At 58.9% G+C, this 24,625-nt stretch overlaps 2 protein-coding genes and 1 pseudogene across 2 annotated transcripts; all 3 read left to right on the top strand.

The window, feature by feature from the left end:
* Positions 1-641: 641 nt before the first annotated feature.
* On the top strand, positions 642-6,516 carry LOC114489865 (probable bifunctional dTTP/UTP pyrophosphatase/methyltransferase protein). Its single transcript, XM_028503706.2, has 8 exons — positions 642-692; positions 1,526-1,627; positions 1,803-1,965; positions 2,861-3,045; positions 3,399-3,531; positions 4,064-4,207; positions 5,237-5,359; positions 6,189-6,516. Exons 1-8 carry the CDS (start codon positions 642-644, stop codon positions 6,401-6,403), a joined length of 1,116 nt encoding a protein of 371 aa, XP_028359507.2. The 3' UTR covers positions 6,404-6,516.
* A 17-nt stretch (positions 6,517-6,533) lies between these two features.
* On the top strand, positions 6,534-14,889 carry LOC114489866 (probable bifunctional dTTP/UTP pyrophosphatase/methyltransferase protein). The gene is made up of 11 exons (XM_036017250.1): positions 6,534-6,623; positions 6,733-6,919; positions 8,479-8,645; positions 9,077-9,208; positions 10,039-10,140; positions 10,317-10,479; positions 11,345-11,529; positions 11,885-12,017; positions 12,550-12,693; positions 13,722-13,880; positions 14,642-14,889. Exons 1-11 carry the CDS (start codon positions 6,534-6,536, stop codon positions 14,887-14,889), a joined length of 1,710 nt encoding a protein of 569 aa, XP_035873143.1.
* A 2,158-nt stretch (positions 14,890-17,047) lies between these two features.
* LOC114489867 lies at positions 17,048-23,699 on the top strand (annotated as a pseudogene).
* The last annotated feature ends 926 nt before the right edge of the window (positions 23,700-24,625 follow it).

Genomic DNA, 24,625 nt, shown 5'->3' with positions numbered 1-24,625 from the left:
GCCCAGGGAGTGTGGCGCGGACTCGTGAGTCATGGGCTTGTTCCGGGCGATCCCGAAGCTGCTGCATAAGCATGTGGTGATGGCCTGTACGGCCCCGGGCCACCAGCACGTCCTCAGAAATGGGGTGAATAGCCGGGACGGAACCGGGTCGGGTTCTGGGGTGCGAGGGGCAGGCTAGTGATCCCGGAGCCTAGTCCATCTGGGGCCCATGGACTGGTGCAGACGGTCACCTGGTGCCCCTGGCCTGGTGACTGGGCCCGGTGCGCCCCTGTGGGGGTGGAACACTGGCCTTGGGAATGTCCTGGGAGCTCTTCCACCCCCAGGGGTTCGATCCGAGTCCCCAGCACCTTTGTCAATACTGTCCCCAGGCGTTTGAGTGACAGGGGTGCACACCACCCTTCCCTCTAGGTCCGGAGATCTGGCTCTGCAGCAAGTGGCTATTGGGGAAAGGTCAGTGTCAGCCACAGGGGCTGAGAGGCCACACTGCCTGTAACCCAACCCTGTCTGTTGGGGACTCCTGCGACCCTCACCCCCTCACGGCCCCTCTTCCCCCATTGCAGGGGCTCAGGTGCACGGTGGTTCCTTCCAGATTTCAGGAGAATGTCAGGAAAGCCTCCTCCTCCTTCCCTTTCCCATACGCCATGGACACAGCCAAGCAGAAGGCCCTGGAGGTGGCCAGGAGGATGCACCAGGCAAGGACTCTGCTTCTGCCACCTGGGGATCTGGGGCCACAGGGTGGGTGGTGGAGGGTGGGGGTCAGGTTTTAGGGAGACATGTTGCATAAAAGCTGCCACAGTGTGCAGTCATGCAGCTTATTTATGGCTGAGGGTTGCAGTGTAACATACTCTTCCTCTCATGTAGCATTTGTGTAGCACAGCTCGTCACAAAGAATTGACATAGCTGGTCTGTTGCATTGTTACTATATCACAGACTATGGTAATTAGTGTGAAGGTGTCATTTACAAATAAGAATTAATGTAGCTTACCTGTTACATTGTTACCTAATAATGGTTACTTGCTATGGTAGCTAATAGTATCATTTCTGTAATATAGATTGCGAATTACTTTGTTGCTATGTTACAGAGCATTGTAATTCTTACATCAGTATCATTTATTGTAATGCATGTCCCACCCACGTTACCGTACAATACCTTCCTATAATGAACACAATGGTGCCTTCCACTGTGTAGCATTAATGCAGCTTATCACTACATGTTATAACAATATCCTATGGCAGTTGGGATGCTACCTGCATGAAGGTAATCCTGTGAGTAGTGGTATAAATGAGTGAGAACTGAGAGACTGATATTCGGCAGGTGGAGGTGAGTATGCAAGGCACCCCAAGGACCCGGTGGGGTACACATTGTGGGGGAGTGTATGGGGGTCACATGTCTGCCCCTGCTCAGCACGAGGGGACACACAGGCCTTGCTCTCCCAAGTTAGCCCAGGCACCGGCAGTGAGGCCGTCTGCATGCACCAAACCACAGAAATGTGTCGTTTCTGAAGCTCAGCTCTGGTTTCTGCAGAAACACGGGAAGGCTGTGGAGGACAGAGATGGCAAACCCACGGTGCAGAACCTCCCCCCGACTGCCATTGTGGAACTGATCGACGGCTTCAAGGTGTCCAAGGTGACCTGCTGAGGGTCCTGGGGTGGCCGGGAGGGAGGGTACCACCTGGGGGCTGACCCATGGGAGCTCGTCTTGTTTGTGTCCTGGAGATGAGGTCTGAGGTCCTCGTCCCCCTGGGCCACGCTCCCTCCTCAGGCCCCAGGGAGGGTCTCACTGAGCTGCTGTTCCCGCCCAGGCCCTGTTCACGGCTTGCAAGATGAAGGTGTTCGATTTGCTGGGGAACGAAGGCCCCCTGAGCACGGCGGACGTTGCCAGGAAAATCGGTGCCTCAGAGGGTGGAACTGGACAGCTGCTGGACGCCTGTGCAGGCCTGGGCCTGCTGGACAAGACAGAGGGAGGTGAGGGGCCTCGGAGGGGTTTCCTGGAGAACCTCAGAAGGCGGAAGCAGGTCCCTGAGTGGACGTGGCCTCTGAGCCCAGCAGGGATGACCTCACGAGCTGTCCCTCTGCCCCAGAAGTGTGGCTGTTCCCCAGAGGGTGGGACAGAGGATGGATGGAAGAAAGGGAAAGTCGTGTGTGTGTGTGTGTGTGTGTGAGTGTGTGTGTGTGTGTGTCTGTGAGTGTGTGAGGATAGTGACTCCTCATGTCTCTGGTCTCGGAGAGGCTGTGTCAGCCAGAGACCTCCAGAGACACGGAAGAAGCAGGACATTTCCGTGTGCTCGACACAGACAGGTGTTGACCTACAGAGACAGACGAGGCGGTGGGTGGAGAGATGAGAGACACATAGATGGATGGATACTCGGATACAGTGGGCAGAAGGGTGGGTGGGGAGGAAGCAGAGAGATGGATCGGTGGGGAGGTGGAAGGAAGGACAGAAGGAAGAAGACGGTGTGTTGTTGAAGGTGCAGATGATAGTGGGTGGGTGGGGCGATGGGCAGATGGAGAGTCAGGAGCCCTGGGTGGACATACGGATATGGAGCAGACCAGAGATGAGATGGACGGATGGACGGATGGATGGAGGAGTGGGTGGATGGAGGGATGGGTGGGTGGATGGATGGGTGGCTGTGACCATGGATAGGCAGCTAGTGAGACTGATGGGTCCATGGAAGAATGGATACAAGGCCAGTGAATGGATGGGTGGATCCTTCAAGGTGGACTGGGGAGCTGCCTGCCAGCAAGTGGTGAGCAGCACTCTCAGGGATGGTGTTCGTGCTCCTTCCCCGTGGACCTCAGCTGTGGTCTCGTGGTGGGACCAGCTCCAGCCTCACTGGGAGGACCTCACCTGTCACTTCAGGTTACAGCAACACACCCCTGGCCACCCTGTACCTGCTGTCAGATGGCGAGTACTCCCTGCACAGCTTCATCATGACCCAAGATGAAGTCGCCTGGCCCTTCTTCTCCTACCTGGACTTTGCTGTCCGGGAGGGAACCGTCCAGGCCCAGAGGGCTCTGGGCACAGCAGGGGAGGACCACTATCAGGTGACCGGCCAGAGATGTTCCTTCCATGGGTGGTCGGGGAAGGGATCTGAGGGGACGGGAACGTGTTTGTCCTGTGGCTGCACGAAACTAGGAATTCACCAAGGGTTTGCCCTCTGGATGCCACCTGTACTGATGGAGTGCCCTGTGGGAGGGTGGGTGGGGGAGGGGGTGGAGAAGGGAGAGGGACAGACACAGAGGGAGGCAGAGAGAGGGACACAGAGTCACAAGACAGACAGACAGGCACAGAGAGAGGCACAGAGAGGCCCAGTCCCAGGGACACGTCAGCTGGGGGTGCCGCCCGGGTGCAGGAGGCCCAGCCTGTGCCTCTCTGCTCACACCCTGCTCTGCCTCAGGAGTCCTTCTACAAGAATCGAGAAAAGAAGCTGCAGTTCATGCGGGCCATGCACGGCCACACCAAGGTGGCTGCTCGCCACGTGGCCACAGCTTTTGACCTGTCTGGATTCACCTCTGCCTGCGACCTGGGAGGTGTGTAACCCCACGGGGACTCTGTGTCACCAGCTGCATGCGTGCCTTTTCCTGTGTTGTATTTCATGTTCGTTACATTCTCAAAGGACTGAAAAATGGGGTTATCTCTTCAAAAACCCCCCAAGGACACCTGAGCTGCCAGCTTGCATCTCCCTATTCTCCCTGCACACCCATCCTCCTAGTGGCCCAGACTGGCTGCTGAAGAACCAGCCATCACATCTGCTTTCACAAACAAGAAAGTATTCGTGATGGTACCAGACCTCCACAACTTTGCCCTGAGGATTCTCTTGTGACTCTGTGTCCACACCCCACTCACCTGCTCACCTGCAGGGTCTTGACCTTGGGAGGCCCCAATGCCCCCAGGAGACACCAGCCATCTGCATCATGCTTGGCTTTATTTCGCAGCAGTGGCTTCAATGCATGTTCCGGAACACTGCTTGATTTGGCCTCAGTTGCACTTTGGAACCTCACCCAGGCCTCCCTAAGTGCCTGGAAGGGCATGCAGGGGTACAGTGTGTGATTTCACCTGCAGGGTCCACAGGCGCCCTTGCCTACGAGCTGGCCCGGCAGTACCCGGGTCTGAAGGTGACTGTATTTGACCTGCCAGAGGTCATCGAGGATGCCGTGCTCTTTAAGCCCCATGGACCCGAGGCAGGGCAGGTCAGCTTCGTGCCAGGTAAGAGCTCCTGTGCCTTTGCATCTGGTCAGGACTCTCTGACCTGTGACACGGAGCCTGTCCCTGTGTGTGCGTGAGTGTGGTGTCTGTGCCTCTGCAGGTGTGTGTGTGTGCAGGTGGGAGTCTGTGTGCCGTGCTCACCTCTGTCTGCATAGGGGCCCCTCGTCCACCTGAGGAAGGTTGCTGGACCCCCGCCCAGTAGCAACTCCTCAGCACTCGGGTCCTTTATACAAGATGAGCCAGTGTCTGCTTGTCGCCAACCTACTCCCTCCTTGGACTTTCACCGCTGCCTGGATTCCCTTAACCCCTGATACAGTGCCAGGGCTGGGTGAGGCTGTTACACTGTCTCCTTTCAGGAATAACAAGAAAAGCAGGTCTAGGCTTCGGGAGACACCACATGCCCCCCCGCCACCATTGCATAGGAACAATGTAACGTTTCCTCATTGGGCAGCAACATGTAATTGTTTCAAAACGTTTCCCTGTGCATTATTGTTTTCTATGGCTAAATGCCAAGTACACAACCTGGGCACCTTAAAAGCACAGGAATTCCTCCTGCCTCCATCCTGGAGATCGGCCACCTGATTCCAGGTGTCCTGCAGCCCCGGTCCCTCCACGGGCTGCAGGGAGGGTGCTCTGCACCTCTTCCAGCTCCTGGAGCGCGGGGCGTCCCTGGGCTGGTGCTCACAGCCCTCCCGTCTCTGCCTCCACCTCCACGTGGCTTTTCCTCCTTTCTGGGTCTCCTCTTCTGTCCCTTCCAAGGACACTGCCACTGGATGTGAGGCCACCCTGACCCAGGACGGCCTCCTCTCATGTCCTCCATGCATCCCACCTGCAAACACCCTGTTTCCATAAGGTGCCACTCCCGGGTTCCAGAGTTAGGACTTGGATCGGGTTGAGGGGGGCCCTATCACCCCACTGCAAGCAGACTCTTTTTCCGTTCAGTTCGGAGGTGGTGCCTCCCCATTTCTGTCTCCGGGAGAACTCGTTCTTGAGTCCCTGTGGGATGATTGCCCTCTATGTGTCCACCAGGGGACTTTTTCCGAGACACCCTCCCGGAGGCTGACCTGTACATCCTGTCCAAAATTCTGCACAACTGGCCCGACGACAAGGTGCACCAGCTGCTGAGCCGCATCTCCCGCAGCTGCAAGCCAGGTGAGACGGCCTCTTTGACCTCCTTTTCAGACACACATGAAGACCGGTCCATTGTTTAGAAAAGTAACTTTTATCCACAGTGCGGTGTTGCCATGCCCCCTCTGGTGCCTAGTTCGCTGTCTTCAGCGCTCCCTCTTGACTCCAGGATGTGGACTCAAGTGCCTGCACGTTGGGACAGCTACCCCTGAGCCTGGTTTCACTGAGTGTCACTGTCCCGCCCCGCAGGGCCCTGAGGGAGCCTGGGGTCCCTGCACTGGGGGACCCCTCCCACAGCTGCCCTGCCCCCTGGGTCCCTCCCTCCGCAGCTAACACTGTCTCCCTGTCACACCCACACTCCGCCTTCCTGCCCTCCCCCCTGCCCCTGGCCAGGATGCTGCTGCTGCTGCTGCTTGGAGCAGCTGGGGCCCAGGTTCCAGTCACCTGCTCCCCGATGGGCTCGCGGGGGCCCCTCCTATAATAAAAGTTTCCCCCTGTGCCCAATGGAGGGCATACCCTCAGGGACCCTGGTCAGGACCCACAGACGACCAGGCACCCTCATTTCCCTCCACCTCCGTTTCCTGTCCCTGCTCCCTTTCCTTCTCCCTGCTCACTCCCTCTGTCTGTCCCTTCGTGTCTCCCCGGGTCTCCCTGGGTCTCTGTGTCTTGTCTCTGCCTCCCTCTCTCTCTGTGTGTCCTTGTATGTCTTTCTCTCTGTCTCCCCTCCACCTCCCTGACTGATTCCCCAGCCCGGTGGGATCTGTCTGCAGCCTGCATCCCTGAGGGCTGGAGTCCCTCAGCCCCCTCTTCTGGGACCCAGGCAGGACCCCAGTGGCTGCTCTCAGGCACACAGGTGGCGGCCTCCTGCTGGTGGAAATCCTGCTGGATGAGGACAAGTGCAGGCCCCTGCCCGCGCTGCTGATGTCGCTGAACATGATGCTGCTGTTCCAGGGCAGGCTGCGCAGCCTGAGCGAGTACCGCATCCTGCTGCAGGCGCACGGCTTCACCGACGTGCGGGCCGTGCGCACTGGGAGCATCCTGGATGCCGTCCTGGCAACCAGAGCCTGACGGCCACCCGCACGCCAATCCAGGGTCACTCCCCTGGAGGACACTGGCCGACAGTCCCCCACTATGGCTGGTCAGGTGGAGAGTTTGCTGCAAGGGGACTGGAGTCACCCCCAGGCTAAGGAACGGGGTCATGCAGTGGCACTTGGAGCTGGTTGGTGCGGCTGCACGGGACAAGGGCAGTACCAACTGGCTGGGCCACTCGTCCTCTGTGGGGGCCCTGGTCGGGGGCCTCCAGCCAGTGCACCTACATAACCCTGGCTGTGTCCACACTGCCCTCTCTCCACCGGCCCTGTGCGCTACCCACCACCTCCCCCTCTCCCTCTCCCCAGCCAGGCTTCCAGGTCCCAGTGACATCCCAGCCGGCCTGTCCTGTGACCCTGCAGGAGATGCTCCTCCCTCCCCACTGGTTAATCAGCCCGTTTACAAGATCACAGCGTAGGCAGGGGAAGGTTGACCGGGTGAAGGTGATTGTTCACCACAACGCCCCACACTCTGCCGCTGGGACTCTGTGTCCTGGTAATGTGTCCGTTTCCCTAAAGAGTAAGGAAGCGGGTGCACACTGGTCAGCGGGAGGCAGTGGGCAGGGTGACCGGTGGTATCGTTCAGATGGATCTGTTCAATCTCCCTTGCAGCTCCAATCAGCAGTCTGTAGGACACAGAGCTTGTAGTCGTGATTTTGTGAGTGAGGATGGATTTCATAGACAATCTAGAAGTTGATTGACAAGATGCACACACACACATGGTCTATACAGTGTCGATGATCACACACATAATCACTCATGCACAGTCCTGGATGGACACCTTGGTCCTCCACTCTGCAGGGAGCCCTTAGCCGAGGACCCACCCACGGGAGACCCCAGGCTGCAGAGGGACAGGCAGGTAACACTTGAGGGAACTGGGGAAGGGTCCCTGGTCCCCTGAGACCACTTTCTGTGCCCCTGTGGCTGTTGGAAATGCTCTTAGAAACAATGAACACGATGCGAAGGGAAGACTCACAGCCTGAGTGTGTGGTTATTGTGAACCTGCTGCGAACACTGTGGGTTTCAGGGCCTGTGGGGAAACATGGTGGGGAGGGTGCCCACCCGTGTCTCTCTCCTCAAAGGGACTTCCTCCTAGGAATGGGCAGGCAGGCCCAGGTGGGGGTGGGTGGCAGAGCTGAGCCCCACCCTTGGGTGCAATTCCCTTATTCCTTTGTTTGTTCAGGGGCGTGTGAGTGCTCCAGGACCCCGGACAGTGTGGGAGCGTCATCCTGGGGTAAAGTCTGCCATACAGGGGTGGGGAACAGCTGGGGACATCGGGCTGTCACATCACCACCTGAGTGCACATGGGCTCACCCCTCCCCTTCCCTGTCGGGGACCCCGTGGGTCCCCACCCCGAGCAGCCTGCTGGCCCCCAGCACCCAGGTTGCTTAAAGACTGAGCCAGGCTCACTGCACCCAGGCCTCATCACCGTGAGGGCCATGCAGAGCCTTCCCAGGCCTGGAGCCCAGGCCTTGGGGAGCCCAGGCTGGGTGAGTGGCCCCTGCCTCTCTCCCTCACCTCAGGCGCCCCTGCCCACCCCCCTTTCTCTCTGACCCACCCTGCGGGGCCGCTGGACTGACCCGAAGGGCCCCTGAACCACCGCAGTGGGGGGCGGTCCTGCTCAGCAATCCCGAGATCCCAGGGATCCGGGTCATCCTAGTACAGTGGCAAGGCCGCGAACTGGACCCCCACAGCGCACGGGGGAGCTGGGGGTCCTCGGACACACTGTGTGGACAGTGGCGGCCTGTGTGGGAGAGAGACACCGGGTGTCAGTTGGGATAAACCGGCCACAGAAATACTGGACGTGGCCGTGACAGGCTGCAGAACGAGCCTGGAAGCTGAGCTCAGTTCGGGGCGTGGCTCTGGCTCGTGGGCGTGGCCTCGCTGGGGGCGTGGCGGGCCAGGCGCAGTAGGCGGGGCCTCCATCCCAGGAAGTCCCAGCTGAGTGGTGAGAACCAGCCCTGGGGGCGTGGTCGGCCCAGGGGCGGGGCTGTGTGGGCGGGGTCTCCTGGGCTTGGGGCTTCAATAGACCCGGCCGGCTCTCCGGGTCCACAGACCCAGGGTCAGGACACTTGGCCAAGAAGACCTTCCGCTTGGGGCCCAGGGAGTGTGGCGCGGACTCGAGAGTCATGGGCCTGTTCCGGGCGATCCCGAAGCTGCTGCATAAGCATGTGGTGATGGCCTGTACGGCCCCGGGCCACCAGCACGTCCTCAGAAATGGGGTGAATAGCCGGGACGGAACCGGGTCGGGTTCTGGGGTGCGAGGGGCAGGCTAGTGATCCCGGAGCCTAGTCCATCTGGGGCCCATGGACTGGTGCAGATGGTCACCTGGTGCCCCTGGTCTGGTGACTGGGCCCGGTGCGCCCCTGTGGGGGTGGAACACTGGCCTTGGGAATGACCTGGGAGCTCTTCCACCCCCAGGGGTTCGATCCGTGTACCCAGGACCTTTGTCAATACTGTCCCCAGGCGTTTGAGTGACCGGCGTGCACACCTCCCTTCCCTCTAGGTCCGGAGATCTGGCTCTGCAGCAAGTGGCTACTGGGGAAAGTTCAGTGTCAGCCACAGGGGCTGAGAGGCCACACTGGCTGTAACCCAACCCGTTGGGGAGTCCTGCGACCCTCACCCCCTCACGGCCCCTCTTCCCCCATTGCAGGGGCTCAGGTTCACGGTGGTTCCTTCCAGATTTCAGGAGAATGTCAGGAAAGCCTCCTCCTCCTCCCCTTACCCATACACCATGGAAACAGCCAAGCAGAAGGCCCTGGAGGTGGCCAGGAGCATGCACCAGGCAAGGACTCTGCTTCTGCCACCTGGGGATCTGGGGCCACAGGGTGGGTGGTGGGAGGTGGGGGTCAGGTTTTAGGGAGACATGTTGCATAAAAGCTGCCACAGTGTGCAGTCATGCAGCTTATTTATGGCTGAGGGTTGCAGTGTAACATACTCTTCCTCTCATGTAGCATTTGTGTAGCACAGCTCGTCACAAAGAATTGGCATAGCTGATCTGTTGCATTGTTACTATATCACAGACTATGGTAATTAGTGCGAAGGTGTCATTTACAAATAAGAATTAATGTAGCTTACCTAATACATTGTTACCTAATAACACTTATTATTGCAGCTAATAGCATCATTTCTATAATATAGATTGTGAATTACTTTGTTGCTATGTCATAGAGCATTGTAATTCTTACATGGGTATCATTTATTGTAATGCATGTACCACCCACGTTACCGTACAATACCTTCCTATAATGAACACAATGGTGCCTTCCACTGTGTAGCATTAACGCAGCTTATCACTACATGTTATAGTAATATCCTATGGCAGTTGGGATGCTACCTGCATGAAGGTAATCCTGTCAGTAGTGGTATAAATGAGTGAGAACTGAGAGACTGATATTCGGCAGGTGGAGGTGAATATGCCAGTGCGCCCCAAGGACCCTGTGGGGTACACATTGTGGGGGAGTGTATGTGGGCCACATGTCTGCCCCCGCTCAGCACGAGGGGCCACACAGGCCTTGCTCTCCCAAGTTAGCCCAGGCACCGGCAGTGAGGCCGTCTGCATGCACCGAACCACAGAAATGTGTCGTTTCTGAAGCCCAGCTCTGGTTTCTGCAGAAACACGGGAAGGCTGTGGAAGACAGAGATGGCAAACCCACGGTGCAGAGCCTCCCCCCAACTGCCATTGTGGAACTGATAGATGGCTTCAAGGTGTCCAAGGTGACCTGCTGAGGCTCCTGAGGTGGCCGGGAGGGAGGGTACAACCTGGGGGCTGACCCACGGGAGCTCGTCTTGTTGTGTCCTGGAGATGAGGTGTCTGAGGTCCACGTCCCCCTGGGCCACGCTCCCTCCTAGGGCCCCAGGGAGGGTCTCACTGAGCTGCTGTTCCCGCCCAGGCCCTGTTCACGGCTTGCAAGATGAAGGTGTTCGATTTGCTGGGAGACGAAGGCCCCCTGAGCGGGGCGGACGTTGCCAGGAAAATCGGTGCCTCAGAGGGCGGAACTGGACAGCTGCTGGACGCCTGTGCAGGCCTGGGCCTGCTGGACAAGACAGAGGGAGGTGAGGGGCCTCGGAGGGGTTTCCTGGAGAACCTCAGAAGGCGGAAGCAGGTCCCTGAGTGGACGTGGCCTCTGAGCCCAGCAGGGATGACCTCACGAGCTGTCCCTCTGCCCCAGAGGTGCGGCTGTTCCCCAGAGGGTGGGACAGAGGACGGACAGAAGAAAGGGAAAGTCGTGTGTGTGTGTGTGTGTGTGTGAGTGTGTTTGTGTGTGTGTGTCTGTGAGTGTGTGAGGATAGTGACTCCTCATGTCTCTGGTCTCGGAGAGGCTGTGTCACTCAGGGACGTCCAGAGACACGGAAGAAGCAGGACATTTCCATGTGCTCGACACAGGCAGGTGTTGACCTACAGAGACAGACGAGGCGGTGGGTGGAGGAATGAGGGACACATAGATGGATGGATACTCGGATACAGTGGGCAGAAGGGTGGGTGGGGAGGAAGCAGAGAGATGGATCGGTGGGGAGGGGAAGGAAGGACAGAAGGAAGAAGACGGATGTGTTGTTGAAAGTGCAGATGATAGTGGGTGGGTGGGGAGATGGGCAGATGGAGAGTCAGGAGCACTGGGTGGACATACGGATATGGAGCAGACCAGAGATGAGATGGACGGATGGATGGGTGGGTGGATGGATGGGTGGCTGTAACCATGGATAGGCAGCTAGTGAGACTGATGGGTCCATGGAAGAATGGCCACATAGGCCAGAGAATGGATGGGTGGATCCTTGAAGGTGCCTGGGGACCTGCCTGCCAGCATGTGGTGAGCAGCACTCTCAGGGATGGTGTTCGTGCTCCTTCCCCGTGGACCTCAGCTGTGGTCTCGTGGTGGGACCAGCTCCAGCCTCACTGGGAGGACCTTACCTGTCACTTCAGGTTACAGCAACACACCCCTGGCCACCCTGTACCTGCTGTCGAATGGCGAGTACTCCTTCCACAGCTTCGTCATGATCCACGAGGAATTCATATGGCCCTTCTTCTCCTACCTGGACTTTGCTGTCCGGGAGGGCACCATCCAGGCCCAGAGGGCTCTGGGCACAGCAGGGGAGGACCACTATCAGGTGACCGGCCAGAGATGTTCCTTCCGTGCTTGGGTCGGGGAAAGGATCTGAGGGGACGGGATCCCTGTGTGGCCTGGGGCTTCACGAACCTCAGAAGCCACCGAGCATTTGTCTTCTGGATGCCACGTGTCCTGATGGAGTCCCCTGAGGGAGGGTGGGTGGGGGAGGGGGTGGAGAAGGGAGAGGGACAGACACAGAGGGAGGCAGAGAGAGGGAAACAGAGTCACAAGGCAGACAGACAGGCACAGAGAGAGGCACAGAGAGGCCCAGTCCCAGGGACACGTCAGCTGGGGGTGCCGCCCGGGTGCAGGAGGCCCAGCCTGTGCCTCTCTGCTCACACCCTGCTCTGCCTCAGCAGTCCTTCTACCCAAATCGAGAAAAGAAGCTGCAGTTCATGCGGGCCATGCACGGCCACACCAAGGTAGCTGCTCGCCACGTGGCCACAGCCTTTGACCTGTCTGGATTCACCTCTGCCTGCGACCTGGGAGGTGTGTAACCCCACGGGGTCTCTGTGTCACCAGCTGCAGGCGTGCCTTTTCCTGTGTGATGCTGCATGTGACTGACATGCTCATAAGTCTACAAAACGGGGTTATCTCTCAAAAACACCCCAAGGACTCCTGAGCTTCCACCTTGCGTTTCCCTATTCTCCCTGCACACCCATCCTCCTAGTGGTCCAGAGTGGCTGCTGAAGCACCAGCCATCACATCAGCTTTCACATACCAGAAAGGATTAGGGATGTTAACCAGACCTCCACAACTTTGACCTGAGGATTCTCTCATGACATTGTGTCCACACCCCACTCACCTGCTCACCTGCAGGGTCTTGACCTTAGGAGGCCCCAATGCCCCCAGGAGACACCAGCCATCTGCATCATGGCTGGCTTTATTTCGCAGCAGTGGCTTCAATGCATGTTCCGGAACACTGCTGGCTTTGGCCTCAGTTGCCCTTTGGAAACTCACCCAGGCCTCCCTAAGTGCCTGGAAGGGCATGCAGGGGTACAGTGTGTGATTTCACCTGCAGGGTCCACAGGCGCCCTTGCCTACGAGCTGGCCCGGCAGTACCCGGGTCTGAAGGTGACCATATTTGACCTACCAGAGGTCATCGAGGATGCCGTGTTCTTTAAGCCCCATGGACCCGAGGCAGGGCAGGTCAGCTTCGTGCCAGGTAAGAGCTCCTGTGCCTTTGCATCTGGTCAGGACTCTCTGACCTGTGACACGGAGCCTGTCCCTGTGTGTGCGTGAGTGTGGTGTCTGTGCCTCTGCAGGTGTGTGTGTGTGCAGGTGGGAGTCTGTGTGCCGTGCTCACCTCTGTCTGCACAGGGGCCCCTCGTCCACCTGGGGAAGGTTGCAGGACCCCCATCCAGTAGCAACTCCTCAGCACTCGGGTCCTTTATACAAAATGAGCCGGTGTCGGCTTGTCCCCAACCTACTCCCTCCTTGGACTTTCAGTGCTGCCTGGATTCCCTTAACCCCTGATACAGTGCCAGGGCTGGGTGAGGCTGTTACACTGTCTCCTTTCAGGAATAACAAGAAAAACAGGTCTAGGCTTCGGGAGACACCACATGCCCCCCCGCCACCATTGCATAGGAACAATGTAACGTTTCCTCATTGGGCGGCAACATGTAATTGTTTCAAAACGTTTCCCTGTGTATTATTGTTTTCTTTGGCTAAATGCCAAGTACACAACCTGGGCACCTTAAAAGCAAGGAATTCCTCCTGCCTCCATCCTGGAGATCGGCCACCTGATTCCAGGTGTCCTGCAGCCCCGGTCCCTCCACGGGCTGCAGGGAGGGTGCTCTGCACCTCTTCCAGCTCCTGGAGCGCGGGGTGTCCCTGGGCTAGTGCTCACGTCCCTCCCGTCTCTGCCTCCACCTCCACGTGGCTTCTCCTCTGTTCTGTGTCTCTTCTTCTGTCCCTTCCAAGGACACTGCCACTGGATGTGAGGCCACCCTGACCCAGGACGGCCTCCTCTCATGTCCTCCACGCATCCCACCTGCAAACACCCAGTTTCCATAAGGTGCCACTCCCGGGTTCCAGAGTTAGGACTTGGATCGGGTTGAGGGGGGCCCTATCACCCCACTGCAAGCAGACTCCTTTCCCGTTCAGTTCGGAGGTGGTGCCTCCCCATTTCTGTCTCAGGGAGAACTGGTTCTTGAGTCCCTGTGGGATGATTGCCCTCTATGTGTCCACCAGGGGACTTTTTCCGAGACACCCTCCCGGAGGCTGACCTGTACATCCTGTCCAAAATTCTGCACAACTGGCCCGACGACAAGGTGCACCAGCTGCTGAGCCGCATCTCCCGCAGCTGCAAGCCAGGTGAGACGGCCTCTTCGACCTCCTTTTCAGACACACGTGAAGACTGGTCCATTGTTTAGAAAAGTAACTTTTTTCCACACTAAGGTATTGCCATGCCCCCTCTGGTGCCTAGTTCGCTGTCTTCAGCGCTCCCTCTTGACTCCAGGATGTGGACTCAAGTGCCTGCACGTTGGGACAGCTGCCCCTGAGCCTGGCTCCCCTGAGTGTCACTGTCCCCCCCTGCAGGGCCCTGAGGGAGCCTGCCCTTTCCTGCCCATCATGACCCCTCCCAGGGCTGCCCTGCCCAGTGAGTTCCTCCCTCCTCAGCTAATCCTGTCTCCCTGTCACACCCACACTCCGCCTTCCTGCCCTCCCCCCTGCCCCTGGCCAGGCTGCTGCTGCTGCTGCTGCTCCAAGCAGCTGGGGCCCAGGGTCCCCTCACCGGCTCCCCGGTGGGCTCACGGGGGTCCCTCCTATAATAAAAGTTTGCACGTGTGTCCTATGGAGGGCATTATCTCAGGGGCCCTGGTGGGGACCCCCAGAGGACCAGGCACCCTCATTTCCTACCGCCCCCATTTCCTGTCCCTGCTCCCTTTCCTTCTCCCTGCTCACTCCCTCTGTCTGTCCCTTCGTGTCTCCCCGGGTCTCCCTGGGTCTCTGTGTCTTGTCTCTGCCTCCCTCTCTCTCTGTGTGTCCTTGTATGTCTTTCTCTCTGTCTTCCCTCCACCTCCCTGACTGATTCCCCAGCCCGGTGGGATCTGTCTGCAGCCTGCACCCCTGAGGGCTGGAGTCCCTCAGCCCCCTCTTCTGGGACCCAGGCAGGATCCCAGTGGCTGCTCTCGTGCACACAGGTGGCGGCCTCCTGCTGGTGGAAATCCTGCTGGATGAGGACAAGTGCAGGCCCCTGCCCGCCTTGCTGAAGTCGCTCACCATGATGGTGCTGTTCCAGGGCCGGGAGCGCAGCCTGAGCGAATACTGCAGCCTGCTGCAGGCGCACGGCTTCACCGACGTGCGGGCCGTGCGCACTGGGAGCATCGCGGATGCCGTCCTGGCCACCAGAGCCTGACGGCCACCTGCACGCCAGTCCCAGGGTCACTCCCCAGGGAGGACACTGGCCCACAGTCCCCCACTGTGGCTGGTCAGGTGGAGAGTTTGCTGCAAGGGGCTGGAGTCACCCCCAGGCTAAGGAACGGGGTCAGGAGTGGCACTTGGAGCTGGTTGGTGCGGCTGCACGGGACAAGGGCAGTACCAACTGGCTGGGCCACTCGTCCTCTGTGGGGGCCCTGGTCGGGGGCCTCCAGCCAGTGCACCTCCATATCACTGGGCTGTGTCCACACTGCCCTCTCTCCACCGGCCCTGTGCGCTACCTACCACCTCCCCTCTCCCCAGCCAGGCTTCCAGGTCCCAGTGACATCCCAGCCGGCCTGTCCTGTGACCCTGCAGGAGATGCTCCTCCCCTTTCCCCCTCTGGTTGATCAGCCCGTTTACAAGATCACAGCGTAGGCAGGGGAAGGTTGACCTGGTGAAGGTGATTGTTCACCACAACGTCCCCAAACTCTGCAGCTGGGACTCTGTGTCCTGGTAAGGTGTCCGTGTCCCTAAAGAGTAAGGAAGCGGGTGCACACTGGTCAGCGGGAGGCAGTGGGCAGGGTGACCGGTGGTATCGTTCAGATGGATCTGTTCCATCTCCCTTGCAGCTCCAATCAGCAGTCTGTAGGACACAGAGCTTGTAGTCGTGATTTTCCCAGTGAGAATGGATTTCATAGACAATCTAGAAGTTGATTGACAAGATGCACACACACACGTGATCTATACAGTGTCGATGATCACACACATAATCACTCATGCACAGTCCTGGATGGACACCTTGGTCCTCCACTCTGCAGGGAGCCCTTAGCCAAGGACCCACCCACGGGAGACCCCAGGCTGCAGAGGGACAGGCAGGTAACACTTGAGGGAACTGGGGAAGGGTCCCTGGTCCCCTGAGACCACTTTCTGTGCCCCTGTGGCTGTTGGAAATGCTCTTAGAAACAATGAACACGATGCGAAGGGAAGACTCACAGCCTGAGTGTGTGGTTATTGTGAACCTGGTGCGAACACTGTGGGTTTCAGGGCCTGTGGGGAAGGGTGGGGGGAGGGTGCCCACCCGTGTCTCTCTCCTCAAAGGGACTTCCTCCTAGGAATGGGCAGGCAGGCCCAGGTGGGGGTGGGTGGCAGAGCTGAGCCCCACCCTTGGGTGCAATTCCCTTATTCCTTTGCTTGTTCAGGGGCGTGTGAGTGCTCCAGGACCCCAGACAGTGTGGGAGCGTCATCCTGGGGTAAAGTCTGCCATACAGGGGTGGGGAACAGCTGGGGACATCGGGCTGTCACATCACCACCTGAGTGCACATGGGCTCACCCCTCCCCTTCCCTGTCAGGGACCTCGTGGGTCCCTGTGGGTCCCCACCCCAAGCAGCCTGCTGGCCCCCAGCACCCAGGTTGCTTAAAGGCTGAGCCAGGCCCACTGCACCCAGGCCTCATCACCGTGAGGGCCATGCAGAGCCTTCCCAGGCCTGGAGCCCAGGCCTTGGGGAGCCCAGGCTGGGTGAGTGGCCCCTGCCTCTCTCCCTCACCTCAGGCGCCCCTGCCCACCCCCCTTTCTCTCTGACCCACCCTGCGGGGCCGCTGGAGTGACCCGAAGGGCCCCTGAACCACCGCAGTGGGGGGCGGTCCTGCTCAGCAATCCCGAGATCCCAGGGATCCGGGTCATCCTAGTACAGTGGCAAGGCCGCGAACTGGACCCCCACAGCGCACGGGGGAGCTGGGGGTCCTCGGACACACTGTGTGGACAGTGGGCGGCCTGTGCGGGAGAGAGACACCGGGTGTCAGTTGGGATAAACCGGTCACAGAAATACTGGACGTGGCCGTGACAGGCTGCAGAACGAGCCTGGAAGCTGAGCTCAGTTCGGGGCGTGGCTCTGGCTCGTGGGCGTGGCCTCGCTGGGGGCGTGGCGGGCCAGGCGCAGTAGGCGGGGCCTCCATCCCAGGAAGTCCCAGCTGAGTGGTGAGAACCAGCCCTGGGGGCGTGGTCGGCCCAGGGGCGGGGCTGTGTGGGCGGGGTCTCCTGGGCTTGGGGCTTCAATAGACCCGGCCGGCTCTCCGGGTCCACAGACCCAGGGTCAGGACACTTGGCCAAGAAGACCTTCCGCCTGGGGCCCAGGGAGTGTGGCGCGGACTCGAGAGTCATGGGCCTGTTCCGGGCGATCCCGAAGCTGCTGCATAAGCATGTGGTGATGGCCTGTACGGCCCCGGGCCACCAGCACGTCCTCAGAAATGGGGTGAATAGCCGGGACGGAACCGGGTCGGGTTCTGGGGTGCGAGGGGCAGGCTAGTGATCCCGGAGCCTAGTCCATCTGGGGCCCATGGACTGGTGCAGACGGTCACCTGGTGCCCCTGGTCTGGTGACTGGGCCCGGTGCGCCCCTGTGGGGGTGGAACACTGGCCTTGGGAATGACCTGGGAGCTCTTCCACCCCCAGGGGTTCGATCCGAGTCCCCAGGACCTTTGTCAATACTGTCCCCAGGCGTTTGAGTGACCGGCGTGCACACCTCCCTTCCCTCTAGGTCCGGAGATCTGGCTCTGCAGCAAGTGGCTACTGGGGAAAGTTCAGTGTCAGCCACAGGGGCTGAGAGGCCACACTGGCTGTAACCCAACCCGTTGGGGAGTCCTGCGACCCTCACCCCCTCACGGCCCCTCTTCCCCCATTGCAGGGGCTCAGGTTCACGGTGGTTCCTTCCAGATTTCAGGAGAATGTCAGGAAAGCCTCCTCCTCCTCCCCTTACCCATACACCATGGAAACAGCCAAGCAGAAGGCCCTGGAGGTGGCCAGGAGCATGCACCAGGCAAGGACTCTGCTTCTGCCACCTGGGGATCTGGGGCCACAGGAGGGGTGCTGGGAGGTGGGAGTCAGGTTTTAAGGAGACATGTTGCATAAAAGCTGCCACAGTGTGCAGTCATGCAGCTTATTTATGGCTGAGGGTTGCAGTGTAACATACTCTTCCTCTCATGTGGCATTTGTGTAGCACAGCTCGTCACAAAGAATTGACATAGCTGGTCTGTTGCATTGTTACTATATCACAGACTATGGTAATTAGTGTGAAGGTGTCATTTGCAAGTAAGAACCTAATGTAGCTTACCTGTTACATTGTTACCTAATAATGGTTACTTGCTATGGTAGCTAATAGTATCATTTCTGTAATATAGATTGCGAATTACTTTGTTGCTATGTTATAGAGCATTGTAATTCTTACATGGGTATCATTTATTGTAATGCATGTCCCACCCACGTTACCGTACAATACCTTCCTATAATGAACACAATGGTGCCTTCCACTGTGTAGCATTAATGCAGCTTATCACTACATGTTATAACAATATCCTATGGCAGTTGGGATGCTACCTGCATGAAGGTAATCCTGTGAGTAGTGGTATAAATGAGTGAGAACTGAGAGACTGATATTCGGCAGGTGGAGGTGAGTATGCCAGTGCACCCCAAGGGCCCTGTGGGATACACATTGTGGGGGAGTGTATGTGGGCCACATGTCTGCCCCCGCTCAGCACGAGGGGCCACACAGGCCTTGCTCTCCCAAGTTAGCCCAGGCACCGGCAGTGAGGCCGTCTGCATGCACCAAACCACAGAAATGTGTCGTTTCTGAAGCTCAGCTCTGGTTTCTGCAGAAACACGGGAAGGCTGTGGAGGACAGAGATGGCAAACCCACGGTGCAGAGCCTCCCCCCGACTGCCATTGTGGAACTGATAGACGGCTTCAAGGGGTCCAAGGTGACCTGCTGAGGCTCCTGGGGTGGCCGGGAGGGAGGGTACAACCTGGGGGCTGACCCACGGGAGCTCGTCTTGTTTGTGTCCTGGAGACGAGGTGTCTGAGGTCCACGTCCCCCTGGGCCACGCTCCCTCCTCAGGCCCCAGGGAGGGTCTCACTGAGCTGCTGTTCACGCCCAGGCCCTGTTCACGGCTTGCAAGATGAAGGTGTTCGATTTGCTGGGGGACGAAGGCCCCCTGAGCGGGGCGGACGTTGCCAGGAAAATCGGTGCCTCAGAGGGCGGAACTGGACAGCTGCTGGACGCCTGTGCAGGCCTGGGCCTGCTGGACAAGACAGAGGGAGGTGAGGGGCCTCGGAGGGGTTTCCTGGAGAACCTCAGAAGGCGGAAGCAGGTCCCTGAGTGGACGTGGCCTCTGAGCCCAGCAGGGATGACCTCACGAGCTGTCCCTCTGCCCCAGAAGTGTGGCTGTTCCCCAGAGGGTGGGACAGAGGATGGATGGAAGAAAGGGAAAGTCGTGTGTGTGTGTGTGTGTGTGTGTGAGTGTGTTTGTGTGTGTGTGTCTGTGAGTGTGTGAGGATAGTGACTCCTCATGTCTCTGGTCTCGGAGGGGCTGTGTCACTCAGGGACGTCCAGAGACACGGAAGAAGCAGGACATTTTCGTGTGCTCGACACAGACAGGTGTTGACCTACAGAGACAGACGAGGCGGTGGGTGGAGAGATGAGAGACACATAGATGGATGGATACTCGGATACAGTGGGCAGAAGGGTGGGTGGGGAGGAAGCAGAGAGATGGATCGGTGGGGAGGTGGAAGGGAGGACAGAAGGAAGAAGACGGTGTGTTGTTGAAGGTGCAGATGATAGTGGGTGGGTGGGGCGATGGGCAGATGGAGAGTCAGGAGCCCTGGGTGGACATTCGGACATAGAGCAGACCAGAGATGAGATGGACGGATGGACGGATGGATGGAGGAGTGGGTGGATGGAGGGATGGGTGGGTGGATGGGTGGGTAGAGCCATGGTTAGCTGGGCAGATGCAAGCATGGACAGAGGATGGGTGGGTGCATGGATGGCAGGATGGATGGGTGGGTGGATGGATGGGTGGCTGCGACCATGGATAGGCAGCTAGTGAGACTGATGGGTCCATGGAAGAATGGATACAAGGCCAGTGAATGGATGGGTGGATCCTTCAAGGTGGACTGGGGAGCTGCCTGTCAGCATGTGGTGAGTAGCACTCTCAGGGATGGTGTTCGTGCTCCTTCCCCGTGGACCTCAGCTGTGGTCTCGTGGTGGGACCAGCTCCAGCCTCACTGGGAGGACCTCACCTGTCACTTCAGGTTACAGCAACACACCCCTGGCCACCCTGTACCTGCTGTCAGATGGCGAGTACTCCCTGCACAGCTTCATCATGACCAAGAGGAATTCAGCTGGCCCTTCTTCTCCTACCTGGACTTTGCTGTCCGGGAGGGAACCGTCCAGGCCCAGAGGGCTCTGGGCACAGCAGGGGAGGACCACTATCAGGTGACCGGCCAGAGATGTTCCTTCCATGGTGGGTCGGGGAAAGGATCTGAGGAGAGGGGATCCGTGTCTGTCCTGGGGTGCATGAAAGTGAGAAGCCACCGAGCATTTGCCTTCTGGATGCCACCAGGCCTGACGGAGTCCACTTTGGGAGGGTGCGTGGGGGAGGGGGTGGAGAAGGGAGAGGGACAGACACAGAGGGAGGCAGAGAGAGGGACACAGAGTCACAAGACAGACAGACAGGCACAGAGAGAGGCACAGAGAGGCCCAGTCCCAGGGACAGGTCAGCTGGGGTGCCGCCCGGGTGCAGGAGGCCCAGCCTGTGCCTCTCTGCTCACACCCTGCTCTGCCTCAGGAGTGCTTCTACAAGAATCGAGAAAAGAAGCTGCAGTTCATGCGGGCCATGCACGGCCACACCAAGGTGGCTGCTCGCCACGTGGCCACAGCTTTTGACCTGTCTGGATTCACCTCTGCCTGCGACCTGGGAGGTGTGTAACCCCACGGGGACTCTGTGTCACCAGCTGCATGCGTGCCTTTTCCTGTGTTGTATTTCATGTTCGTTACATTCTCAAAGGACTGAAAAATGGGGTTATCTCTTCAAAAACACCCCAAGGACACCTGAGCTGCCAGCTTGCATCTCCCTATTCTCCCTGCACACCCATCCTCCTAGTGGCCCAGACTGGCTGCTGAAGAACCAGCCATCACATCTGCTTTCACAAACAAGAAAGTATTCGTGATGGTACCAGACCTCCACAACTTTGCCCTGAGGATTCTCTTGTGACTCTGTGTCCACACCCCACTCACCTGCTCACCTGCAGGGTCTTGACCTTGGGAGGCCCCAATGCCCCCAGGAGACACCAGCCATCTGCATCATGCTTGGCTTTATTTCGCAGCAGTGGCTTCAATGCATGTTCCGGAACACTGCTTGATTTGGCCTCAGTTGCACTTTGGAAACTCACCCAGGCCTCCCTAAGTGCCTGGAAGGGCATGCAGGGGTACAGTGTGTGATTTCACCTGCAGGGTCCACAGGCGCCCTTGCCTACGAGCTGGCCCGGCAGTACCCGGGTCTGAAGGTGACCATATTTGACCTACCAGAGGTCATCGAGGATGCCGTGCTCTTTAAGCCCCATGGACCCGAGGCAGGGCAGGTCAGCTTCGTGCCAGGTAAGAGCTCCTGTGCCTTTGCATCTGGTCAGGACTCTCTGACCTGTGACACGGAGCCTGTCCCTGTGTGTGTGTGAGTGTGGTGTCTGTGCCTCTGCAGGTGTGTGTGTGTGTGTGCAGGTGGGAGTCTGTGTGCCGTGCTCACCTCTGTCTGCATAGGGGCCCCTCGTCCACCTGGGGAAGGTTGCAGGACCCCCATCCAGTAGCAACTCCTCAGCACTCGGGTCCTTTATACAAAATGAGCCGGTGTCGGCTTGTCGCCAACCTACTCCCTCCTTGGACTTTCACCGCTGCCTGGATTCCCTTAACCCCTGATACAGTGCCAGGGCTGGGTGAGGCTGTTACACTGTCTCCTTTCAGGAATAACAAGAAAAACAGGTCTAGGTTTCGGGAGACACCCACATGCCCCCCTCCCCCCCCATTGCATAGGAACAATGTAACGTTTCCTCATTGGGCGGCAACATGTAATTGTTTCAAAACGTTTCCCTGTGTATTATTGTTTTCTTTGGCTAAATGCCAAGTACACAACCTGGGCACCTTAAAAGCACAGGAATTCCTCCTGCCTCCATCCTGGAGATCGGCCACCTGATTCCAGGTGTCCTGCAGCCCCGGTCCCTCCACGGGCTGCAGGGAGGGTGCTCTGCACCTCTTCCAGCTCCTGGAGCGCGGGGCGTCCCTGGGCTGCTGCTCACGCCCCTCCCGTCTCTGCCTCCACCTCCACGTGGCTTTTCCTCCTTTCTGGGTCTCCTCTTCTGTCCCTTCCAAGGACACTGCCACTGGATGTGAGGCCACCCTGACCCAGGACGGCCTCCTCTCAGCACCTCCACACATCCCACCTGCAAACACCCTGTTTCCATAAGGTGCCACTCCCGGGTTCCAGAGTTAGGACTTGGATCGGGTTGAGGGGGGCCCTCTCACCCCACTGCAAGCAGACTCCTTTCCCGTTCAGTTCGGAGGTGGTGCCTCCCCATTTCTGTCTCCGGGAGAACTGGTTCTTGAGTCCCTGTGGGATGATTGCCCTCTATGTGTCCACCAGGGGACTTTTTCCGAGACACCCTCCCGGAGGCTGACCTGTACATCCTGTCCAAAATTCTGCACAACTGGCCCGACGACAAGGTGCACCAGCTGCTGAGCCGCATCTCCCGCAGCTGCAAGCCAGGTGAGACGGCCTCTTTGACCTCCTTTTCAGACACACATGAAGACCGGTCCATTTTTTAGAAAAGTAACATTTATCCACAGTGCGGTGTTGCCATGCCCCCTCTGGTGCCTAGTTCACCGTCTTCAGCGCTCCCTCTTGACTCCAGGATGTGGACTCAAGTGCCTGCACGTTGGGACAGCTGCCCCTGAGCCTGGTTTCCCTGAGTGTCACTGTCCCGCCCCGCAGGGCCCTGAGGGAGCCTGGGGTCCCTGCACTGGGGGACCCCTCCCACAGCTGCCCTGCCCCCTGGGTCCCTCCCTCCGCAGCTAACACTGTCTCCCTGTCACACCCACACTCCGCCTTCCTGCCCTCCCCCCTGCCCCTGGCCAGGATGCTGCTGCTGCTGCTCCGAGCAGCTGGGGCCCAGGGTCCAGTCACCTGCTCCCCGATGGGCTCACAGGGGCCCCTCCTATCATAAAAGTTTCCCCCTGTGCCCAATGGAGGGCATACCCTCAGGGACCCTGGAGGGGACCCACAGACGACCAGGCACCCTCATTTTCCTCCACCTCTGTTTCCTGTCCCTGCTCCCTATCCTTCTCCCTGCTCACTCCCTCTGTCTGTGCCTTCGTGTCTCCCCGGGTCTCCCTGGGTCTCTGTGTCTTGTCTCTGCCTCCCTCTCTCTCTCTGTGTCCTTGTATGTCTTTCTCTCTGTCTCCCCTCCACCTCCCTGACTGATTCCCCAGCCCGGTGGGATCTGTCTGCAGCCTGCACCCCTGAGGGCTGGAGTCCCTCAGCCCCCTCTGCTGGGTCCGGGGCAGGACCCCAGTGGCTGCTCTCGTGCACACAGGTGGCGGCCTCCTGGTGGCGGAACAGCTGCTGGACGAGGACAAGTGCAGGCCCCTGCCCGCCTTGATGATGTCGTTCACCATGACGGTGCTGTTCCAGGGCCGGGAGCGCAGCCTGAGCGAGTACCGCAGCCTGCTGCAGGCGCACGGCTTCACCGACGTGCGGGCCGTGCGCACTGGGAGCACCTTGGATGCCGTCCTGGCCACCAGAGCCTGACGGTCACCTGCACGCCAGTCCCAGGGTCACTCCCCAGGGAGGACACTGGCCCACAGTCCCCCACTGTGGCTGGTCAGGTGGAGAGTTTGCTGCAAGGGGCTGGAGTCACCCCCAGGCTAAGGAACGGGGTCAGGAGTGGCACTTGGAGCTGGTTGGTGCGGCTGCACGGGACAAGGGCAGTACTGACTGGCCGGGCCACAGGTCCTCTGTGGGGGCCCTGGTCGGGGGCCTCCAGCCAGTGCACCTCCATATCACGGGCCGTGTCCACACTGCCCTCTCTCCACCGGCCCTGTGCGCTACCCACCACCTCCCCTCTCCCCAGCCAGGCTTCCAGGTCCCAGTGACATCCCAGCCGTCCTGTCCTGTGACCCTGCAGGAGATGCTCCTCCCCTTTCCCCCTCTGGTTGATCAGCCCGTTTACAAGATCACAGCGTAGGCAGGGGAAGGTTGACCTGGTGAAGGTGATTGTTCACCACAACGTCCCCAAACTCTGCAGCTGGGACTCTGTGTCCTGGTAATGTGTCCGTGTCCCTAAAGAGTAAGGAAGCGGGTGCACACTGGTCAGCGGGAGGCAGTGGGCAGGGTGACCGGTGGTATCGTTCAGATGGATCTGTTCGATCTCCCTTGCAGCTCCAATCAGCAGTCTGTAGGACACAGAGCTTGTAGTCGTGATTTTCCCAGTGAGGATGGATTTCATAGACAATCTAGAAGTTGATTGACAAGATGCACACACACACATGATCTATACAGTGTCGATGATCACACACATAATCACTCATGCACAGTCCTGGATGGACACCTTGGTCCTCCACTCTGCAGGGAGCCCTTAGCCGAGGACCCACCCACGGGAGACCCCAGGCTGCAGAGGGACAGGCAGGTAACACTTGAGGGAACTGGGGAAGGGTCCCTGGTCCCCTGAGACCACTTTCTGTGCCCCTGTGGCTGGTGGAAATGCTCTTAGAAACAATGAACACGATGCGAAGGGAAGACTCACAGCCTGAGTGTGTGGTTATTGTGAACCTGGTGCGAACACTGTGGGTTTCAGGGCCTGTGGGGAAGGGTGGCGGGAGGGTGCCCACCCGTGTCTCTCTCCTCAAAGGGACTTCCTCC

Source organism: Phyllostomus discolor, chromosome Y (assembly GCF_004126475.2).
Source record: "Phyllostomus discolor isolate MPI-MPIP mPhyDis1 chromosome Y, mPhyDis1.pri.v3, whole genome shotgun sequence".
NCBI lineage: Eukaryota > Metazoa > Chordata > Mammalia > Chiroptera > Phyllostomidae > Phyllostomus > Phyllostomus discolor.
Note: the sequence above shows the minus strand (reverse complement) of the source record. Positions and strands in the feature narration are given on the sequence as shown.